The 23,560-nt window shown below is 37.5% G+C and overlaps 1 protein-coding gene across 1 annotated transcript; it reads right to left on the bottom strand.

Annotated features, from left to right (window-relative positions):
- Positions 1 to 427: 427 nt before the first annotated feature.
- LOC132134929 (rab GTPase-binding effector protein 1-like) lies at positions 428 to 23,560 on the bottom strand. The gene is made up of 18 exons (XM_059547171.1): positions 23,423 to 23,560; positions 20,246 to 20,374; positions 19,291 to 19,494; positions 12,450 to 12,610; positions 12,200 to 12,319; positions 10,828 to 10,963; positions 9,345 to 9,523; positions 8,052 to 8,162; positions 7,066 to 7,524; positions 6,220 to 6,324; positions 5,994 to 6,110; positions 5,561 to 5,659; positions 5,007 to 5,147; positions 4,050 to 4,239; positions 2,212 to 2,267; positions 1,837 to 1,935; positions 1,436 to 1,552; positions 428 to 1,083 (listed from the first exon to the last, which is right to left on the bottom strand). Exons 1-18 carry the CDS (start codon positions 23,466 to 23,468, stop codon positions 982 to 984), a joined length of 2,571 nt encoding a protein of 856 aa, XP_059403154.1. The 5' UTR covers positions 23,469 to 23,560; the 3' UTR covers positions 428 to 981.

Genomic DNA, 23,560 nt, shown 5'->3' with positions numbered 1-23,560 from the left:
GCTTTCATTAATATACAAACAGCAGAATGATGGGTAAAAGTCGGTCAGCGCAAGTGCTGTTGCCGTATACTTGACACAAATCAAGCGCATGTTAAAATCAGATCAGAAGTTAACTAAAAAAAAACAGCAGATGTGTTTGCAATATTCTTCTGAAAGAAAAAAAAAGAATAATTCTTATACAGAAAAATACGCAAAAACATCAGTTCTAACAAAAGTAGCAGTAACTTCAAGCAAAGGACATCAATTTTGTTAAATTGCCAGGAAGTGGGGAAAAAAAAACATGGACTGCGGAGGATTTGGAGGGTCTAAGACGATGGTTGTTGAGGAAAAGTGATACGACGCAGCTAGTAATTACATCCCAGTGAAATGACTGGCGGACGCGAAAAAAAAAAACTGTCGCTTGAGAAAATGTAGGAGGCGGGTCAAGAAGGGAATCACAGTCTTGTGTATTAACTTAACGAACGCAATATACACAAATAATCTGTATACAAGTTATGTACAAAACACTTCAGAAGTGTCCGTTTCCTTCATAGGTCACTGCTGCTAGCTTAGCAGAAGGAAAGATGAGGAAGGAAGAGACGAAAGGTGGAAGGGACAGGAACTTTGGTAGGGTCTGGGAATGGGAAAAGTCACCTTATTTGATTTTCACGGACCCCTTTTCTCATTTCCTGAACTGGATGAGGAACAAAAGCAGCGTTTGTTGAAAGACCAGCAGCTCCTCGCAGCATCCGCGGCAGAGAACTGCATTATAAGACACAAACCCTCCACTCAAATCGAGCCGGGAGTCTTCGTGCTCTTGCAAACGCATGGACAAGCTGGAGAGCAGTAGTAGAAATCAGTAGTGTTCACCATGACCTGCAGGATCAAGTGTTCCTCGCTCGATTCGGTTTATCTCGATGGAGTCAGGCCGAAGATCTGGGGTACAGGTGGTGTGTGTGTGTGTGTGTGTGTGTTTCTGTGCATGGGAAGGAGGAAGTCACATCATGTCTCAGGAAGCTGGCTGATGTCTGTTAGGTTGGTGCCATTGAGAATAGCACGGATCCTTTCTAAGGAGTCTGCCTGCCTGATACGCTCCATCTGCACCTGAAAGGAGAACAAGAACATTGTATCTTCAGCTGTATGAGTGTGTGTGTGTGTGTGGAGTTACAATCTTCAATGTTAATGAAAATGTAATAAAATAATAGATCACCTTTCAATTGGATGAAATCATTTCACATTGACACTCTTTCTCATTAAAAACATGCACTCACTTGAGGTGGATACCGTTTTTATTTAGTGAGGCAAAAGCACTTTTGATGTGAATCAACAAAGTAGTGTGATTCTGCCTCAAGTCATATGACTGAATGACTAGGAGAAGAAAAGAAAAGCTGCTCTCATCTGCCAGAAGGGTCTTGGCATGCTGTGTTGTGCCTCAAGCAGTGCTTCATGTGTTTACCTGAAGGGTCTGGGACAGTTTGACGAAATCTCTCTGGACCTGCTCACTGACATCCAGCTCTGTCTGAAGTCTCTGTGCCTTGTCTTTCTCTTCAAACACCTGAGTCTCCAAAGCACTCTACAACACACACATTTTTTTATTTGTAAATAAGGGTCTCACTTTACTGTATAATACAGGATTATATTAATTAAAACGAACATGCAATCTTGTGTTTGATGCAAATCTTATACTGCGGTTTCTATGGTCTAAGAATCCTGCTTATCTCATCGACTGATCCATCACATGCACAGGAAATGGAGTAGACTCTGAACTTTGCAATGAGTTATGAAAAACATAACTCAAAGATCGGCATGAAGAAGTCATGCCAAGGCAGAGTGCAGCGATCACACGAGGGTTCAGACCTTGCTGCCGAGGGCATCTTTCAGCTGCTGCTCCAGACTGTTCTTCAGGCCCTGGACGCTCTCCAGCATCTGGCTCTTCTCTGCCAAGCTGCTCTCCAGCTGTTGTACAAATCAGCAGATTGCTCAACAAGAACAGACAACAACAACAACAAATGATGACAATGATTAAAATTACTGTGGGAAAAATACTCCTATTATTACTACAACTATTGTGAGAAAAATACTGATATTATGCATAAATAGCATGCAAAACATTGTTTAATAATACATTGAGAAAAATGCACTTCTCAAATACTATTCTGCAAAAAAAGAAGAAAGTTCTTTACTGGTTTTGTGACATTTAAGCCAAAAGTCTGCCTTGAACGCCTGCCCTACCTGCTCCTTCTCACTCTTCACTCGTTCCAGTTCGGTTTTCAAGCTGGAAAAAGATGCTGTAGGTTGCAAGACATAAAAAATAAAAACTATGGTCACGTGCTATTGCTGTGTTTTGCATTAGTCAGAAACAAAGTCAGTGCATGGCTAGCTCTTGACAAAAACACGTGAACAAGCCAAGCTTTCTCCTCGGTAACAAGAAGAATCATTCGCTTAAAGATCTGTGTTAGTGCTGCTGACTGAGCCAGAATGAAAATTGAAAAACTGTGACTTGACAATGAATTCAACATGACTTGGAAATTACAAGTAAACAGTTGAGAGTGTGTATTTATGAAGGTTTAAGCTAATATCTCCATCTCCTCAAGCTTGGACTACTACTATTGCTCTGAGCAGTGCTGGGGACTAACAAACTGAAAGATATGCAACTACGTTATTCACCAGCATGAACAGCAGATGTACGGTTTCAAAACAGTGTAGGATTTTTAATTACTTTAACAGGTAACAAAGCCCAACAGAGTAGCTTTAAAAAAAAAAATTGTGTGCAGCTTTTCAGCTGAGCGATTTGAGGAAATAAAACTGTTAATCGTGTTGCTTGCAGTTTTTCTTTGGAAGAGATTTTTTAGTTAAATACTGTCATTTATCACAATGTCTGTATTAATTCGGGCTTTTTAGGGGTAGGGGTATTTTTATTAACATTTAAGTAGCATTAGTTAAATATTAATTGTTTTCCCCTCATCCCAAGTTTAATTTCACTGAGCTGAACCCAACATCATGTGAAGATATTAGTATTAGTATAATACACAGCTAAAGTGATGTGGATGTTATAGAGAAGGTTCTGTACACACAGTGCTAATGGGTTTGGGGGGGGGGGGGGTGGGGGGGGTTATGACGGCGTCGGTGGTGCCACCATAGACAGACACGTCCTAGACAAACACAAAGTCAGGCAAGGATTCATACCTTCCAGGATGTCTGAAAACAAGTCACCAATGCAGAGAGAAGTGAAGGAGAAAAAGACAGTATTGAAACGCAAACCATGAGAGGTAGAGAAGCAGATAAATGTGTGCATTCCTCTGATTGAAAGACGTTTAATCAGTTCTGTATTTGAATCAGAAGTTGGATTTGCTTTTCCAAACCGCTAAAGACTCATATTTCAAAGCCTCAGTGTAAGCCAGTGTAAACGAAGCTTTTCATCACTCAAGGTAAGTGTGGGCGGTATGAACAATCCTCTATCATGGAGTCCTTTCATAATGAACTTATCTTGGCTTGAAATTCAACCTGAAAAGGTTTCTTTACTATAGCATAACCATGAATTTTCAATCATCTAGTGAATTAAATGCTTTATTAATAAACTGGCAAAATAAATCATGAATTTCTTTTCTTTTTCTTTTTTTTTAATTGGAAATCACTTTAGTGCAATTTTTTTTTTGCATCATATAATTTTATTATATAAATATATTGAGAAATATATTGAAAAAGACATCAGGGGTTCAGTTGCTTGTTACCAATGTGCCCATAGATGTATTTGACTGGACGCTCAACCTAAGTTAATATATGAATAAATGAATAAATAACACGCACACACACACACACACTCATATCTTGTCCTGGAGGGCCAATGCCCTGCAGAGTTTACCTCCGACCCTAGTCAAACACACATGCAAGCTCATCAAGGATCCCTAGAAAATCACAGGTGAGTGAGTCTGATCAGGGTTTGAGCTGAACTCTGCAGGACATCAGTGCTCCAGGACCAGATGTGAGGAGTCCTCTTATAAGCCATCATGGCATCCAACCGTTAGCTTTCTTTGACTATCCAAATCAACTGATATCTGTAATCCACTCACCGATCTCTTCTTTACAGCCCTCTATCTCCAGCTGTAGAGTGTCCTCCAGATTCTCTTTGAGACACTGCTCTGCCTGAATCTGCTCCTTCAAGAACAGAATTTCAGCCTTCAGCTTCTCCTCCAAATGCTCTGCTGCTGTGCGCGCAGAAACAATGTCCTCCCTGTACTGCAGCACCAGCTTCTGAAGCTCCTAGGTGGCAAAATATTCAAAAACTATTATAAACCATAATCTGATTGGATGAGCTGTGACATGTCCGCAAATCAGTTGCTACATCATTTTGCACAGGTAATTTCAACAACTTTTGATTTAGGGGACAAGTATTTTTTAAACCACTTAAATAGTTTGCACTATTTTACAGTTTGCACTATTGCACAAACAAAAGAACCAAGTTTCACATAATGTTCTAAGATTTTATTTAGCAATTTTCCAATGTCTTCCTATCGATTTCTATGATTTTTTTATGAATTTTCATTTCACACATTATATCAATTGTATTTTTTTAATTCAGTTTAAGATTTTATACATTTTCTAATTTTATTAGATTTTATCATTAATTTCCCCTTTTTCATAATTTTCTAAGATATGATCAATTTCCCATTTGCTCATCCTCCTGACAAAATAATAAATAAATAAAATAATAAATAAATTAATATAAGTAAAATAAATTAAAATAAATAAATTAAAATAAATCAAAATAAAATAAATTAATAAATAAAATAAATCAAAATAAAATAAATTAATAAATAAAATAAATTAATAAAATAAATTAATAAATAAAATAAATATATATATATATATATATAGAGAGAGAGAGCCTTTTCTGCAGAATTACTGTTATTTGATTTTTTTTTTCTATGCTGCTGAAGAAGGTGGACCAATCAAACACTTTACGATCAAGACATGTTATAAACAGCTAGATGAAATTCAGTGGAACCGAACAGAAGGTGCTGTGTTACCTGTACAGTGGCGGGCATGTGAAAGTCCTCTTGCTGCTGCAGCGTCGTGTGAAGTCTGTGTTTACCCTGAAGACTCTCATTATCTCTCTGCAGTCTGTTCAGCTCTTCGGTCACCTGCTCTCTGGACTGTAGCAGCACAGCCTGAACACACACACACACACACACACACCACTTAGCCTACTAAACCCTCTGAAAGCCACAAAAGCATATCCAAGTAAAGTGGAAAACGGACCATTATAAAAGAGGATTTTTAAAGAAATCTGCCAATGGAAATATCAGTGACCCTGAGAGATTCACAAAGCATTCCTCAGGTATTAACTAACCGACAGAAACCTTTCAAAGGTGATTTATTAAGGGTATCATGTCACAACAGCGTCAGGTTTATACCTTAATAGTGCAACTTTAGATTCGAAACAGGTGTGCCTCAAGAAAGTCCAGAAAGCATGAATACTAAATGCCAAAAGAAACTTTTACGCAGTAGTACAAATCACAGACAGGACTAAATCTAAACCAAGTCAATGTTGCTATGTAAGTGTGTGTGTTTTTGGTCATACCATCTGTTCCTGGGTGTTCCTCTTGGCCTGGCTGAAGGCCTGTTGGAGAGCGCTTACGAGGGACTCAGACTCCTGAACTTTCTGCTTCAACTCTGAGATCTGTGCGCCAGACAAATAAAGATCACTGAAGTCGTTTGACTCGAAGAGTCAAAGAAGAGTAACATTCAGAGCAGTCTGCACGTTCTTCACTTTTATGAAAAATACTGTGAAGACACTGTGGCTGTGTTCGGATTCCTGGTCAGCTGCCTAACCAGGCATCAACAAGTTTCCATTTTTGTTAGTATGCTTCCTTATCTTATTGATGTGAGGAAAAATTCTAAAGATGAACAATTACTGCACTTTCCTCACTGTATATGATGCTCCAATTTGCATGTATGCAATCCCATCCAACAGATTTGTGCTTCACTAAATCCATCAGAGAGATGAGCTTTACCTTGCCAGTAGTTTCCTCATTGGCCTGTTTGACAGAGTCCTCTAACTCCTGCCTCTCATTCATGGTCCGCTCCAGCTGATCGTTCGCCTGCCGCAACATGGCCTGAAGCTTTTTAACCTGAAGGCACCACCAAAGGAAGTTCACTGTATAACAATACTACAGAATGGCACTTTGAATCATTTCATTATGGGTCTTGTACGTGACTTTAGCGGCGTAAAAAACAAACCTGATCTCGCGTCTCGGCCTCTTGTCCCTGAATGACCTGTAGCTGTTTCTCATAATTAGAGCACATATCACATCGCCGCCCCAACTTCCTTCCAGCGTTCTTTAACTGGGGTCAAACCACACCAAAAACAAACACAAAAAGTATTATTGCGGATTCATTTCAAACAACTGGATGATACACTGTTGTCACGTGACCTTGTTACATTACATTTAAATAAGCAGTGTCCGGTTATCAAATAGAGTTAAAATGATTCAAAAGTCACACATTTTTGATCCAAATCATTCATTAGAATGCAAACCAAATGTGCATTGCATTGTGGGATTCAGTGCCCTGTATTTCAAACAGAAATCTGTTTTTGCAGTGAAGGACCATCAGTCAGCAAGTTTCACAAAACTTCATTTTGAAATGGACATTAGTGGAACCTTACAGTTCAATGAGTCAGATGTTGATTCAGCAAACTCTGATTCATTACAGTGATTCGAACCTTATAGCTTAAATGAACTGGCTATGGTTACACTTTATGTTTCTGATCTACTAAAAAGAACCAGCTCAAAAGATTCATTTGTTTGGAAACTGAGCTACCAATGCACTGGTTGCACTGGATGTTTGGGTATCCCTAAAAAGAAAGGCTCAGAAGAGTCATTTGTTCATGCAGTTGGACAATGCTTGCACTGTTTGCTTCTAATAGCCATATAAAAGCAAATGTGGTGAATTTTGTGGATGATAATATGCCACTCCAAACATAACTATAACTCGTTTCAGATCACAAAGATCACAACAAAGAAAACAAAATAGAGACAGCTGAAACAAACAAAATCAGCCCCTAAAAAGCGTCTACTATCTGACCTCTTGCTGCAGCAGATTCCACTCGCTCTCGTTGACCAATCGGTAGCCAGAAGGAGGAAGGTAAGCTGTATCGGCAATATGAGAGATGCTGGAGAGGAGTGATGCCGTTTCTTCTTGCTCTGGGGTCATGGCCTTAATGGCCTTCTCCTGGTCCTTGGTGAGGAGAAAGTGTCCCGGCTGGAGGGATGACATGGAGGAGGTGTCCATGCTGTCAAAGCCCCCACAGTCTGCCCCCACTAGAGGACCAAAGTCTGACTCGTCCAGCTGGCTGGCTGACTTGGCCTTGTTGTTTTGTCCGCCCAGCCCGTGAGACTGTAAGGCCCCTCCTGAGGAACCCAGGCTGTCAGTGGACTGCACCCTCCGAAGCCCATCCTTATAAGGGTCAGAGGCGTCTGGACGGCTCGGGGTGTCTGCGTCCAGAGAGTGTAAAGAGCTGTGGATGCTATGGCTGAGATGGGACTGAGATCAAAATAAGAAAAAGAAAACAAGATGCTTAACATTAAAGGAAACGTACAGTCAACATTGTTGATTATAAGTTAACAATAATTAACTGAAATCCTATTTACAACCCAAGTAATGATGATCAGTCATTCTTTTGTATCGATACACAAACAATATTTCAGCACAGCATTCAGCTATCATTTCTGCACTGCAGGAAGTCCAGTCATAAAAATAAATAGTATCACGCAGAATGTTGAGACATTTGTGACATTAAGGATTAATAAATCAATAGTTGGGCTGTTAACACATTATCAAATTGAGATATTTTTTCATGTTTGCATTTCACACACACACAAAAATAAAACTGTGTTGGGCAGCACTTTGTTTGCCAAAAAATAAAAGGAATTGTTACATTTAATTTGATTACATTTTAAAGATTATGTACATTCTTATTGTTTGGTTGCCTTTGATTACACCCATTTTGATAGTAATTATTTTTTTACATCATATATCCAGAAAGAAGACAAACAAATAAAAAAATAAACCTCTTCTATGGAGAGTCCAAGCAGAGAGTCCTCCACTGCTTCTGCATGCTCGGTCCCATCATCCTCACTGGCCTCTTTAGCCTGGCTCAGTCTTTCCTTCTCATCCTCTTCCTGGACAAATATGCAAATACTTATCAGTATCAGTAATCGCAAGACTAACCAGGAGTCCTAACAAGGTGCAAGACGATAATGCAATAAGTGATAAATACTCTCTTGCATGCAATGTTGGCCTGTATTCAGAATTTAAGAAATGGCCCCCTTCAATTCATAAAAATAAACTAGAATTAAGGAACACCCCACAGGATGCTGAATTGGAACTTGAATCAGAAGTTACTGAAATTCCAACAACAACAAATATCATGTCAGTCAAAAAAAGGCATGTCTAATTATCCCTGCTTAATTATCTCTAATATGTAGACTATTTCAACTGATTTGAAATACTTCTCTTCTAACCAAGTTAAATAATATTAAAACAATTAACAAAATGTAGTGATAAATTAGTGCAGTCTAGGGAAAAGGTCTTCAGCAATGATTTATAAAATTAGTTAAAAAAAGAACCATTAATACCAGTGATACTGACACTGTATCAACAAGACCAACCCTCACATAAAAATACTGATAAAATACTAAAAAAATAAATCAATAAATAGAGTCCTGAAATATTAAATGGCTGGAATTATTTAATTGGAGAACATAAAAATAAAAAACACAAACATTTAACAGAGGCATCAGTATCAGTGATCGTGCCCTACATTCATACTATTTAGTAAAAAGATTACAAGGAACAAATAATACTGAATAATTCCAAATATTAAATATTTAAAATACTGTGTTACTGTGACTCTTTAATGTCTTTCCGTAGTAATTTGGAGAATGCGAAATATCTGATTAATTCATTTTTTAATTAATCCACATCCCTCCTGATCTATAGAGATAACGATTCAAAGATTGATCTAGTGCTTCTAGACATACTCTACATGTTGTAATATATGTCAATGTTTATGGGTAATACATAGTTTGGTCTTAACTCCTGCTTCATATTGTTGTGCATTAAACAAAAATGTTCTGACTGGCAAAGGGTTTTTCGGAGCTTCATGAAGCATTTTAGCTTTTAGTAAGACAAGAAAAGAAAAACTTAAATCTGGAAGCTTGTTGCTTCATGTCTGGTTAGGACGCAGTGTAAACAACCAGATCTTTTATACTTCTTAAACAACCTCAATTGAGAATTGGTTTTAGCCTGAGCTTTAGAACTGATTTAATGAATGCATCCAGTTCATTAAACAACAGAAGTACCTGGTCCCTCTTCTTAATCTCCTCCACCTGCCGCAGCTGCTCGGAGGACAGAACGCTCTCAATGCGCTGCATGTCTTGCATCAGCAGCCGCTGTGACTCCAGGAACTGATCGTTGGCACGGTGCCAAGTGTGTTTCAGCTGATTGTGCTGCTGTCGCTCCAATTCCAGCAGGTGAACCACTGGAAGATAAGCCACCATTCAAACTGGGCGCCACTCAACTGAAAGCAACTGGCTATGTACTCAGAATGGGACATAAAGGCCTCTAGCCTATCACGGCTCTTCAATACGAGCATTTCACTCACAGTCGCAAGTGAAAATTACTGTGTGAATGTGAAAAAACTTTAATAATTGACACCTTATCAAAATGTATGATGTAAAACACCATCCGCACAAACTAATGCATATAACCTTATAACGAATAAACTACATTTTACGTTTGAATTGAGTTTATGACTATATAAGTAGGGGAGTGTTCACACAGGATGCATTTGTTCTATTTTTGTGCGACTGACACTATGCTTAATTCAGTTAAAAGCTGAATTTAAAGGCAGTGTCTAGTTAAAAATAGTTTAACTTTAAAAACATTTCTTCAGACCTTGCATTCTGTTTCTGAATGCAAAAACACATCCTGTATGCACTTCCTGGTATGACACTAAGGTATAGTATAGATGCAAACTGCAATGCTTTTCAATAACTAAAGTTACTGTTAAGTGTTATGACTAAATATTATCCATTCAAAAAAAATTTTTACGGTAAGATAAATGTAAAAAAAAGAAAAGAAAGAATGCTAATATTGTAAAAAATGTCATTTCTTTAAATTACATTGTTATTTAAAATATATTAAGAATAACATTTAAAATAAATGTTTTCTATTTGAATAAATTTGGTTTTAAAATGTCATTTAACATGTCATTTACTCCTGAAAGCTGAATTTACAGCAGCCATTAATCCAGGCTTAACGGTCACATGATCCTTAAAAAAAAATTATAATATGCTGATTTGGTGCTTAAGAAACATTTATTATTATAAATGTTGATAACAACTGCTTTTTTTTTTAATATGAATCTTTAATGAATTCTTAAAACAAAAGGAAGTTCAAAAGAACATCACTTGTTTGAAATAGAAATTTTGTAACATTTTAAATGTCTTTACTATCACTTCTTATCTTAATGCAGCCTTGCTGAAAACTAGTAGTAACTTCTTTATAAAACAGATATACTTATATAAAGCCTAAAATGACCCTAAACGATAGAAGAAGAGGAAAAAAAAACATTTCTCATATATCAACTGTATCTTATATCAGTCCTGCTTGGACATACGCTCTAGTTTGCTGTTAAAAGTAAGTAAATAAAATAAATAAAATCAAACTCAAATTGCCAATCAACCAACCAACGAAAACAAGTAAATGTAAAATTAAATACAGAAAAAAAAAACTTAGTGTTCTGTGAAACTATGTTTGCGTCACAGTATTTTGGTCGTATACCTTCATGCAGTTCTTTCCGAAGTTTTTCTGCATCCTCTTGAAGGACAGATTTCTGGGTGTTGAGGACAGCAACATACATCTCCAAGTCTGTTCGGCAGGATTTCTCAGCCTCCAGGACGTGATTGAGCTCCTTCACCTGGGAATTAACCAAGCACATGTTTCAAACTTTGTTTTTCATGATTAAAAGCATCCATAAACGGAGGCTCACACAACCTTTACACTTCAGTGTCACATAGCAGATTCAAAATGAACATTTTATGTTTGATAATAAACTGGCAGACTCATCTACAACCTTTCATCTTTACTACTGACTGAGATAGCTGCTGGATCATTGACTTTGACCAGCTTTTACAAGACTCAGCTGATTTATTACTCATTCCTAGAGCCAAAACAATATCACAGTCACAATCATAACTGACGGCTGTAATTCTATACTTATACATATACTGTCCTACAAAGGCAAAAGACCTCAACTAAGAGTGTGAGATAAATGACTTAAAAAAAAATGTTTTTGTCCAGACAAATTAATTATAGGTAGGACACTGGATATCTGGCATTTAGATGTTTCAGTAATGATTTTTACTCCTATTTTGAAGTTACTGTACTCTGCCTTTGCATTGTCGGCAAAAAGTGAGAAGTCACGCCAATTAGGCAAAAGGCAGTAATGGCCACAATATATACAATATTTGGTTGCTGGTCACCATCTAGTGATCACAGCTGTTTTATAGGCAATAACACAGTAATGTGATTGTATTTTTATTTTTATTTTCTGATCGTAACAATCAGATAAAAAGTTAAACGTGAGTGGATACCATTTTGCATGTTAAAAGAGGCAAGACATAGGCTACTTAAAGGATGCAAGACATAATGCTCAGCATGCTTGTGGATTTAACATCTCCGATGACGTTCACTGCCATGGATTTTATCGGGTTAAAAGAAAATGTAGGATATGGATTTATCTGCGAACTGTTACTACTGATTGTGTGTGATCATGCTATGCAGTCATGCCATTCGAGTTCACGGGCAGCCCCAGACTGACAAGCTGGCACTAAGAGAATAATCTGCATTATTAAAATGAAAGAAAAGTATAAATAGTATTTACGATTAATTACTGTTGCCAAGTTATCTAGTCTTTGCTTGTTTACAGTTCTTTGTTATATGGAGCAATTTGGTAGTTCACGATCTGTCTGCAATTTTTTAGGCTAACGAATTAGATAGATGTATGAAATAACACAAGTTACGCCGTAATTCAAACGCGGCAGACTTTAATAGGTAGAATAGGCAGAATGCCGTATAACTCCAGACCAGCACAGTAATTTCAGATTGAAACAAAGGCAGAGCACCATAACTCAATTTGAGATAATAACCTAACCTTTGCTGCCTCGAGTTCCTTAACTCGATCTTCTGTGCTTGACAGTTTGGCCTTCAGCGCTGCAATCTCACTCTCCATTGGCATCACCACCGAGCGTAGCTTCTCTGCGTCCTCCTGAGCCTAGATTAATACAAACCCAAGCTCGCTAAACACACCCAGTACCAACATGATGCAAATACTCAATTCAAAGAAAACGGCTGTGCATCTCTTTCACAGTTCAGGAAAGTAAAAAGCTAAAAGTAAATCTGACCTTCTTCATCTCGTTCTCCAAATTCTCCTCCTCCTGTCCCTCAGAAAGGCGGCGGCGGAGCTCAGCTATCTCTCGTTCCACTCCATCGCGGTACTGTGCCCACTGAGCGCGCTCCTGCTCCAACTTCTGCTGGAACTGCAACTTAACTTCTCGCTCTGCATCTGAACATGCACGTCAAGATAAGGATTTATGCATCAAACAGAAAGCCTCAAAAACACAATTTACATTCACGGGCAGAGATCAAAATGTAGAAATCTTGCTAATCCTTCTCTGCCGATTTAACAAGTATTACACTGAATCTTAACTCATAGACGCAGTGCGGACTTCTGTCTATACACATCATGTGCTCCTTGAATGTTAATTTATTAAATATATTGGCTGATATAAAAATACATTCAGTGACCAACATGAGTGAAGGGCATTTAACACATTTTACTGGAGATAGACTGATTATCGGTATGTCCAGCAGTGCTTAAATATTAGGTTTACAGATAAATGGCAGAAAAAAACAAAACCTAACAACTCTCAAAACTGTATACAGGCACATAACTAAAAACACACTCTTATGATCACCAAGACTGAATCAATCTGATAAAAAATACATTTAAAAAAAGTAATATTGTGAAACATTATTACATTTTAAAATGTATGCAATGGCTAAGTTTTTTTTTTAACAAACTATAACAAAATATTTTTTTTAATTGAAGAAAAGCTGAAATAAAATGAAATATAAATATCAGATGGAAAAAAAAAATATGTTGTCCTGGCAACTAAAAAGCATAAGCACATTTATTAACCGGAAATAAATAAAAACTAAAACTCAACTAAAGCTAGAACTGAAAAATAAAAAACCTAAATAGTAAAAAAAAAAAAGAAAAAAAAAAATTAGAGCCTGACCAATATATCATTTAGCCACTATTATTGCCCGATATGAGCCTGTCGCCGATAAATCAGTATTGCCGTTTTATTTATTTATTTATTTTTTAATAAAACATATAACGCAGATGAAACACTTCTGAATAGTGTGATGACTTAGTTTGGCCAGCAGAGCGAACTCCTATGATTTCCGCGATGCAGAAAAAAAATTGACGGAATGGCGGAATCCAGTCATAAAAATGGAATTTACTATATAACACAGAATTTCACGGAATGTGTCTTATTTTGCTACTGCAGTAGATTGACTTAGAATGCTCTATTGTATACCACTCTAAATAGTGACAAAACACGACCCATTAATAAATGTTAACCAGGAGTCACTCATTTATAATCATGACATCGTCTGACAAAATCAACATGCATGTACAGTAGATGCATGTTGAGAGGCTATGCAGTGGTTTTGGCTATATTACTTTTTTGTCTCAAGCAGCGCACTGCCTGCGTCTGAGCAACAACAACAAAAAAAAAACCAACAAACAAAAAGTGCATAATATTAACAGATGAACTATGCTCATATTTATAATTCCAAACAGACAGTAAGCAACAGATGCTTGGAATCGCTGTTTTGTCCTCATGTTTTGACGAGTCGGCTGTGGTACGGCCAGCTGAAAGCAGTGCTTCTTTGCCGCTCACTGAACAGAACAGAAACCAAGAGAGAATCGCTAGGTTTTTCAGTATATAAAGCGTCTGAAGATTGCTAAATATAGTGCTGAAGTCGTGCACGTGTGTGAGGAACGGAAGCTGATGGCAGCGGGTGGTCAGTGGATGCGTCTTCTGTGTCATCACGTTCTACTAGTTCTACAGCTTTAGTTTCTGAACTTTCTTGCTTCGTAACACATACAGCCGTGTCCTCACCACAGTGCAACAGTGAAAAGAGACCCCTCTCAGATGCGTTCTGAACATTATTTAAATGACACCAGTATTGTGGTATTTAAAAAATTCAGAAAGAAAATAAACACTGGTATTCAGTATGAACCAGTATACTGCCCAGCACTAATATACACTCACCTAAAGGATTATTAGGAACACCATACTAATACTGTGATTGACCCCCTTTCGCCTTCAGAACTGCCTTAATTCTACGTGGCATTGATTCAACAAGGTGATGAAAGCATTCTTTAGAAATGTTGGCCCATATTGATAGGATAGCATCTTGCAGTTGATGGAGATTTGTGGGATGCACATCCAGGGCACGAAGCTCCCGCTCCACCACACCCCACAGATGCTCTATTGGGTTGACATCTGGTGACTGCGGGGGCCATTTTAGTACAGTGAACTCATTGTCATGTTCAAGAAACCAGTTTGAAATGATTCAAGCTTTGTGACATGGTGCATTATCCTGCTGGAAGTAGCCATCAGAGGATGGGTACATGGTGGTCATAAAGGGATGGACATGGTCAGAAACATTGCTCAAGTAGGCCGTGGCATTTAAACGATGCCCAATTGGCACTAAGGGGCCTAAAGTGTGCCAAGAAAACACCCCCCACACCATTACACCACCACCACCAGCCTGCACAGTGGTAACAAGTGATGATGGATCCATGTTCTCATTCTGTTTACGCCAAATTCTGACTCTACCATCTGAATGTCTCAACAGAAATCATCAGAGACTCATCAGACCAGGAACATTTTTCCAGTCTTCAAAGGTCCAATTTTGGTGAGCTCGTGCAAATTGTAGCCTCTTTTTCCTATTAGTATTGGAGATGAGTGGTACCCGGTGGGGTCTTCTGCTGTTGTAGCCCATCCGTCTCAAGGTTGTGCATGTTGTGGCTTCACAAATGCTTTGCTGCATACCTCGGTTGTAACAAGTGGTTATTTCAGTCAGAGTTACTCTTCTATCAGCTTGAATCAGTCGGCCCATTCTCCTCTGACCTCTAGCATCAACAAGGCATTTTCGCCCACAGGACTGCCGCATACTGGATGTGTTTCCCTTTTCACACCATTTTTTGTAAACCCTAGAAATGGTTGTGCGTGAAAATCCCAGTAACTGAGCAGATGGTGAAATACTCAGACCGGCCCGTCTGGCACCAACAACCATGCCATGCCATGCTCAAAATTGCTTAAAATCACCTTTCTTTCCCATTCTGACATTCAGTTTGGAGTATACTTGTGCCGGTATTCGGTAATGCGATATATTGCGGTGATTAATATGCACGATATTGTTATCGTGGGCACTTCTAAATACCATGAATAAATATACAATTACAAATTATTCCAAATTTGGAATAGATTTTAAGAACAGAATTCCCATCAGCTGCTTAAAATGCACAACATCGCTGTATGCTGCTTGAAAGAGTGCATGCGCTCTGATGTAACCAAGCATGCATGAGAAGCACATGGAGGAACACGTGAGACACGCGCTGAATGAAAGCACATTCACTCTCTGACAGCAGATGGCGCTTAAATGCAGCCCTTATCCCTGTAAACACAGTAAATAAAGCAGCTGTTACTTTCTAAACCATATTTAAATAATCTTAAATAACCATTCAGATTTGTGTTTTCCTTATGGTGTTTATTACATAGCCAACTACTGAAATATTTAGACTTAATAGGCTATTTATCTTCAAACATCATACCTGCAAACTCAGAAGGACTGAAAAAGGTGACAGATTCAAGATTCAAGTTCTTGAATTGCTTGTTTTATTTTTGTGATTATTTTTCTTCATGACTTTTTTTTTTTTACTTTCTTTTATGTAAAGCACTTTAAATTACCATTGTGTACGAAATGTGCTATATAAATAAACTTGCCTTTCCTTGCCTTTAATGTTAATGCATTAACTAAGGTTAACTAATGAGGTCTTATTGTAAAGTGATACCTATTGGTCTTTATAGTTCTTTTGCACTTTAATGTGTAAAACATTTAATTTTTATATATTTTTCTGTATTGCTTTATTGTTTTAAATGTTTAGTTATTTTTGTTATAAGAAAAAAAAAGTAATTTAACCTGTTATACTGTATTATGACCACTTTTTTAAAACAAAATTTCAATACCCTGATAATACCGTATACTGTGATAAAAGCATCATCAATTAACCGCAACAGGAAAATTTGATACCGGCATATATATAGTTTGGAGTTCAGGAGGAGTTCAGTTTTGGAGTTCAGGGCGCGGGAGCGGATATGCTTTGAGGTGAATAAAGATGCATAAAATGTTCCACTAATAATTTTATATAAAATATTTTTTCAAAGTTTTAAAAAAAAAAATCACATGCTTACAATGCCAAGATAAGGCAGTCAAAAATGATCTCTTATATGAAATAATTATAAAAATTTTGCGCACATACAGTCACTTGCTTAATGTGCTTGTTGTCATAGTAACGGCAAAAAAAAAAGGAAAATGGCAGAGAAACAAATGCGGTGACTCTTCATCAGAGGCGAAGAAAAAGTTAAGAAACTATGACAAAACCTACATAAATTTTGGTTTTATTGAAGGCCAAGACAAGTCTCGGCCAGAATGTGTCTTTTGTGTTGAAAAACTGGCAAACAACAGCATGAAACCAAGCAAGATGAAAGACACCAGGAAACGAAGCATCCAGAGACAATCGACAAAGATAAGGAATTCTTAGAGAGAAAAAAAAGAGATGGCTCTGTCAAAAAGATCGACAGATATCAGAAAAGAATTCGAAAGAGCAGGTAGTGATTTACAGAAGGCTACTAAAGTCTCCTTTGAGTGTTCGCTGTTGATTGCCAAGGCAAAAAAGCCGCATAATATTGGAGAGGAGTTAATCAAACCCGCCTGAATTAAAATAGTGGAGGGACTATGTGGCCCGCAAGCAGCTGAAAAGGTTAAATCTGTCCACTTTCTAACAACACTGTTAAAGACAGAATTGATAAAATGTCAGAAAACTGCAAAAAACAGTTGCACTAAAAGCTTAGAGAATTCCAATTTGCTATAGCTCCAGCTGGATGAAACGACCACAGTAGCGGGAGAGTCTGTGCTTATCGTATATGTACAGTATGTGGACGGAGATGAGTTGAAACGGGACATACTTATGTCTGCCAATTTACCCACAACAACCTTGGTGACACGTTGGCAACAGTTATAAAAGTCATAAACTTAATTAAAGCTCGCCCTACCAACCAGAGATTATTTGCACAACTGTGTGAGGATGAAGCGCACCAAACTCTACTGCAACACACGGAAGTTCGCTGGCTTTCGCGTGGCAAAATGCTTGTGCGCTTCCTAGAACTGCAGGATAAAATCCTGGAATTTCTGCTAAATCAAAACACACTTTTGGAGCAGCTGACTGATGGGTTCTGGATCAAAACTGCATACCTTGCTGACATATTCACTCTTTATAATGAGACCAACAAGAGACTGCAGGGCTCTGAGTCAAACATCTTGGAGTGCAAAGAAGCAATCGATGCTTTCATGCGTAAGCTGGAGTACAGGGCTGGAAAAATGTCACAGGGGCATTTACAACACTTTCCACTGCTGCTTCAACATTCTGGGGGTACCGTGAGTGCATCTTTGCGCTCCGAGTTTTGCCGTCACATGACTGCGCTACAGGAGGAATTAAAGTCTTGCTTTGCGGATACTGACGCATTATCCAAGGAGTCGTGGGTTATGGTCCCTTCACATCCAGGCTTGAAGATGTGGAGTACTTTGGCTGTGAAGATGAGCTCGCTGAACTACAAACTGATTCACTGTCAAAAAAGTACTTCCAGGAGAATGGATTCAAAAGACTTTGGATAGCCAGGGGACCTGTTGTCACACCTAAACTCGCAAACTATGCCATTACAAAGATAATTCTTCCTTTCAGTACCACCTACCTCTCTGAGACAGCCTTCAGTGCTCTTGTGGCTATAAAAATAAAGTCACGCAACAGACTGGAAGTCCACAGCGATTTTAGACTGGCATTACACCTGACATTCCATCACTAGTGAAAGGCATGCAAGCCCAAGGTGGACATTAGCATTATGTGTTTATGCTGACATTATGATTAGCCTTGTAAAAAAATAAGGATCTGTGCATGCATGCAAGTACATACAGCATTCTAATGTTGACATTTAACATTACGTTCATAACATTCAGTATTCTGTGTTTATACACAAAATCCTGAAAAGAGAGAAACAACTGCGTTTTACTAGTTGTGTAAAAATGAAAATATTAGGCTAAAAGGAAACATTTGAAGTTGAAAGGAACATTTCCTATGTATTCATGTAATAAAATGTCATTTTATTACACATGTGTGTGCTTATGTGCATAGCATTAATATATATATATATATATATATATATATATATATATATATATATATATATATTACTGCTATGGGGGGGTCACGGATTGTTAAATATGTACATAGGGGGGCCCCAAGGAAAAAGGTTGGGAACCACTGATGTAGGCTATGTACTGTATTGTATATACAGTACCAGTCAAAAGTTTGGACACACGAGTGGGTAATAATATAGCCTACACAAAGCATATCGGCCGATATATCGGTATCAGTCTTTCATTACTACCAAATCCCCCCTCCCCCCAAAAAATAAACATATTGGTCATGCTCTGAACAAAAATTACTATAAATCTGCAAAAAAAATAAATAAATAAACTAATAAAAAAACTAATAAAAAATATAATAGCATATTAATAATAATAAATAACACTTTCAAAAGAACAGCATCTATTTGAAAAAAAAATCTTGTAGAAAGAATAAAATAAAAGTGGCTTGATGGCATTGAAGGGTGCTATCTTTAATTTGCTCATTGCAAAATGTATTTCACTTTCTATTATTACTCAAAGGAGTATTAGTCTTGTCGTAAAGCAGTTCAGTCACCTTCAGGATAGTGATGAATGATTCAGTTACAGTTTCCAACAGCAGAAACAGCACAATAAATAAAAAGTGGTTCAGCGTATCGGTTATCAGACACTTTAGCATGAAAATAATCAGTATCTTATTACCTTTCATAATAGCCTGCAGTGACGCCACTTCCTCGTGCCACTGCTGCTTGACCTGGTCGATGGCTTCCTGCTTTGTGTTCTCAGAGACGGTGGCCACCTCTTTGATGGTCTCCATCTCTGCTTTAGCCTCGGTCAGCTGCATCTGCACACTGCTCAGCTCTGTCTGGGCCTTGTCCAGTATAGCAGCCTGCCTCTTCAGTTCCTCTGAGATATTTACAGGACAAGAGCAAAGGTTTTGGTAAAGGAACTGACAGCTTCAGTTCCATAAGGCCACTAGCACCAGTTTCACTATCACAGCATGTCGATGTTTTAACTTTGACTAATAATTGGAATCTGTTTGCAACCATATTCATTACTTTTTCACTTCTGATTGGACCAGCTGCGACATTTGTATTAAGTGTAAATGGAGCCTTGTCTTCAGATCCCTGCTAACATTGTTAGAAAAGTCTTGAAATCTATCTGGCTTAATAGTTTCATCCTGCCCCAGGACATATTCACTATGAAATAAAGATATATGATAACGGCTGAACTGTTCGTTTCTGGTTCAATCTACTGTATCTATGTGTGCATCCATACACAATGTGTTATGGATGCATTACACATCTATTGAAATAATTTGTTTTCTCTTTAAAACTGGATGTGGTTATGAACTACACCTGTGAACCATGTGAACTCAAGAACTAACTTCATACATCCACCAAAAAAAAAAATACAAATAAACAAATAAAACAAACAAAAACTAAATAAAAAAAAACAAATAAATAAAAAATAAAATAAAAACGCAAACTAAAAACAAAAGCAAATAAACTATACAAACACAAATAAATAAACAATAAAATAGAAACGCAAAATAAAAACAAATGAAACAAGCAAATCTAAAAACATTTTAAATAGACAAAAAACTTTTTTCTGTATCTTAGTGGTCTATCAGCAGTTATTTTAAACAATATATTACCTTCTTTGGACAGATAGAGTTCCTTAAATTTGGCCCGCTTCTGGTTGAACTCCATCTCCAGCTGTTGTTTGAGCTTCAGGAAGTCGGTTCGATCCTGCTCCTGATCGGCCGCGCGCTGCTGCAGAACCCCTGATGAAGCAATAAAACATCCATCAGTGCCATACATTCACAAAAATCTACACCTCCAACCTTGGAAAGGCACTTTGGCTCTTTACACTCAGGAGAAAAATGTATGTAAATAATGCATGAGCCTTGATGGGACACAAAAAAATGATTGGAAAAAAAATGATTAAAAATGTATTCCTGTGATAGCAAACGCTGTCACATGTTCACGTCACATGAAAAAAGGTTTCAGCAGCCATTACTTCAGTCTTCAGTGTCACATGATCCTTCAGAAATTATTCTATTTACTGCTCAAGAAACATTCTTATTATTCTCAATGTTTACATTTTTCTTTCATAATTTTTTTTTCAGGATTCTTGATGAAGAAAAGATAAGAATTAAAAAAAATATAGATGTATAAATAGATGTATAAAATATAATTGTCTTTCAGTTTCTTAATATTCAAAATTTGAGTTGTATTTGTACTCATTTCAAGCATATAAAATTTTAGTCCGATGAATAATTAAAAAGACAGCTGACATTCTTTGGAGTTCACATGTTGGGAATTTTATTTGGGACAACTTGGTTTCTCATTCACTAATCAAACATGTCACGGGCCTCTCTTGCTCTTTGGACCTTTACAAAGCTACTTTGATTTCTTTACTGAGGTTCGGAGCAGTAGGCTTTTCAAGTGTTATAAAATATCCCTTTTTCCCCCAAACATGTGATAATCTCCATGATCAGCAACCAAAGACTACAATTATTATGAGCCCGGTGACATTATATTGCTTAGAATTGAATAACTTATATGAATAACTTATATAAAAAAATACATGTAATACATAAAAATGAATATAATATAAATGACTATGTGAATGAGATGATGTTTCTGTGCTTTAGCACAGATATTTGATTTAATCAGAGCCACAGGTGATGTGAATAAAGCTTGATTAATAGCCATTATTCTAGCTTGCAGATTCATTTAAACACATAGGTCAGTCAACCCCGAATATGTCAGGACAGATCATACATCTCTATTGTTGGGTTTTACTTTAATTATGCCTAAATACGAGTTTTTACAAACAAATATGCAGTAGTGCCGCAAGTGTCTGTTAGATCTGTAAAAAGATGACTCCACCCAGAGCAACCACAGGCCTTCAGGGATGACAGATGGCTTTTTATCTGAACTTAACCTACACCAAAAATGTAGCTCAATGGGATCGAAGCAGCATGTACATAAACTTAAGAACTGAAAATAATTGTTCCCATTAAATGTCATTGGAGTCATACCTGACAATATTAAAGGAGTACTTCATACAAACAAAAAAGGAAAATTTGCTGATCATCAGGTCATCGCAAATATAGATGAGTTCGTTTCTTTATCTGAACAGATTTGGAGAAATGAAGCATTACATCACATGCTCACCAGTGAATGGGTGCCGTCAGATTGAGAATCCAAACAGTTGATAAAAACATCATAATAATCCACAAGACTCCAGTACAACAATTAAAGTACAATGGGGAGGAAAACTGTTTGAAATAAATAAATATATATATATATATATATATATACACACACACACACACACACACACATACACACACACGTTTGTTTTTGTGAAAAGTGGGTTCATCCCATAGGCATAATGGTTTTTATACTGTACAAATTGTATATTCATCTTGCCCTTCACCAATCCTACCCCTAAACCTAACCCTCACAGGAAACTTTGTGCATTTTTACTTTCTCAAAAAAACTCATTCTGTATGATTTATAAGCGTTTTGAAAAATGGGGACATCGGTAATGTCCTCATAAGGTCACTCTCTCCTTGTAATACATGTGTCATACCCATGTCATTATACAGAGTTGTGTCCTGATATGTCACATGTCACAAAAACAAGAGCGCACGCACACACACACACACACATCTCATCTCAATCAAATAATTGGTTATGGCTAAAACAGGAGTCCTCTAGAATATTGCTTTCTCCAGTGAAAAGGCAGTCTTGTTGGAATCAGGAGAGATATAAACACAGATCAAGCACTGTTTAGCGAAAACTATGGTGGCTGAGAGAGCTGTGTAAAAACACATGCAAGTTAAGAAAATCTATTTGACAACACATGCACTGCAAACTCTCACAACACAACCAAATACAGAAATTTTACAAGTAAACAGCTTTTGGACTGTGGATTACTTGATTAAAAATATCACAATAATCCACAACCCTCCTTCTGACGGCACCCATTCACTGCAGAGGATCCAATGGTGAGCGAGTGATCTAACTGTTTAGAAACAAACTTGTCTACATCTTCTGGCCTGAAGGTGAGTGAAGTTTCAACAAATTTTAATTTTTGGGTGGGCTATTCCTTTAATACACTGCAGAGGCGTAATTACTATCTACACAACAAACAAAGAACATATATAATAACATCACAGAAAATGTTTTCTTTTTAATCCCCTATTGGTGCATCGTCATAAACTGGGTCTTTTATATTATTCAAGCAAACATTTTGCTCATATCGTGCTCAAAATGTTGAGTATACTTGCAACATTTACCATAGTATTATAAAGATACAATGAGACATTTACAAGTATTTCACACACACACAAAAACAAGAACACTTTTTGTTAGTGCTTATGTGGCATATACATCAGTGCATGGCTAAAATAAATATGTACATCAAAGCACTGTATAAATGGAGATGCATGCGAATAACGTCATCATCTGAACAACATTACAAACAAAAACAAGCAGACATGATAATCAATGACTTAAAATATGTAAAAGCAACCCCCTTTCTGTCCTGTCAGTCCAACTGTCATTAACATGTTGATCATATAAACACGCGTTTGTGTAACCAGCAGAGCCAGTGCTTTGTGCAAGAAGCGTTGTCTCAGAAGCATCGACATATATCAAGCATGAAAGCATCATATGAATGTTTTCATAAATAGGCAAAGCTCGTTTTCAGCCGGTTGACTGTTGCTTGCTAATCCGTGCACGAACAGGCCGCAGGCCTACAACGAACACAGCTAAATCAGCACGTTAAACCTCTCCTTGTGGCGAAAGACGCTTACCGTCATGTTGTGGCGGCCGGGAGGATCCCGAGGCCTGCTCGGCCATGGTTTCCCGGAGCTGAGTTTAGGAAAGCGGCTCACTGAAGGAAAGCGAGGAGCGCCCAACAGAACAGGCTACTGGAGACTGAGCAACGTCAT

Source organism: Carassius carassius, chromosome 4 (genome assembly GCF_963082965.1).
Source record: "Carassius carassius chromosome 4, fCarCar2.1, whole genome shotgun sequence".
Lineage (NCBI taxonomy): Eukaryota > Metazoa > Chordata > Actinopteri > Cypriniformes > Cyprinidae > Carassius > Carassius carassius.
Note: the sequence above shows the minus strand (reverse complement) of the source record. Positions and strands in the feature narration are given on the sequence as shown.

Coding starts and splice junctions, on each gene's coding strand:
- LOC132134929 (XM_059547171.1), bottom strand. CDS start 23,468: ATGGCCGAGCAGGCCTCGGGATCCTCCCGGCCGCCACAACATGACG. Junction 12,611..19,290: donor ACTGCAGGCTATTATGAAAG/GTAATAAGATAC, acceptor GTGCATGTTCAG/ATGCAGAGCGAGAAGTTAAG. Junction 6,325..7,065: donor GGAATCTGCTGCAGCAAGAG/GTCAGATAGTAG, acceptor GTTTGACCCCAG/TTAAAGAACGCTGGAAGGAA.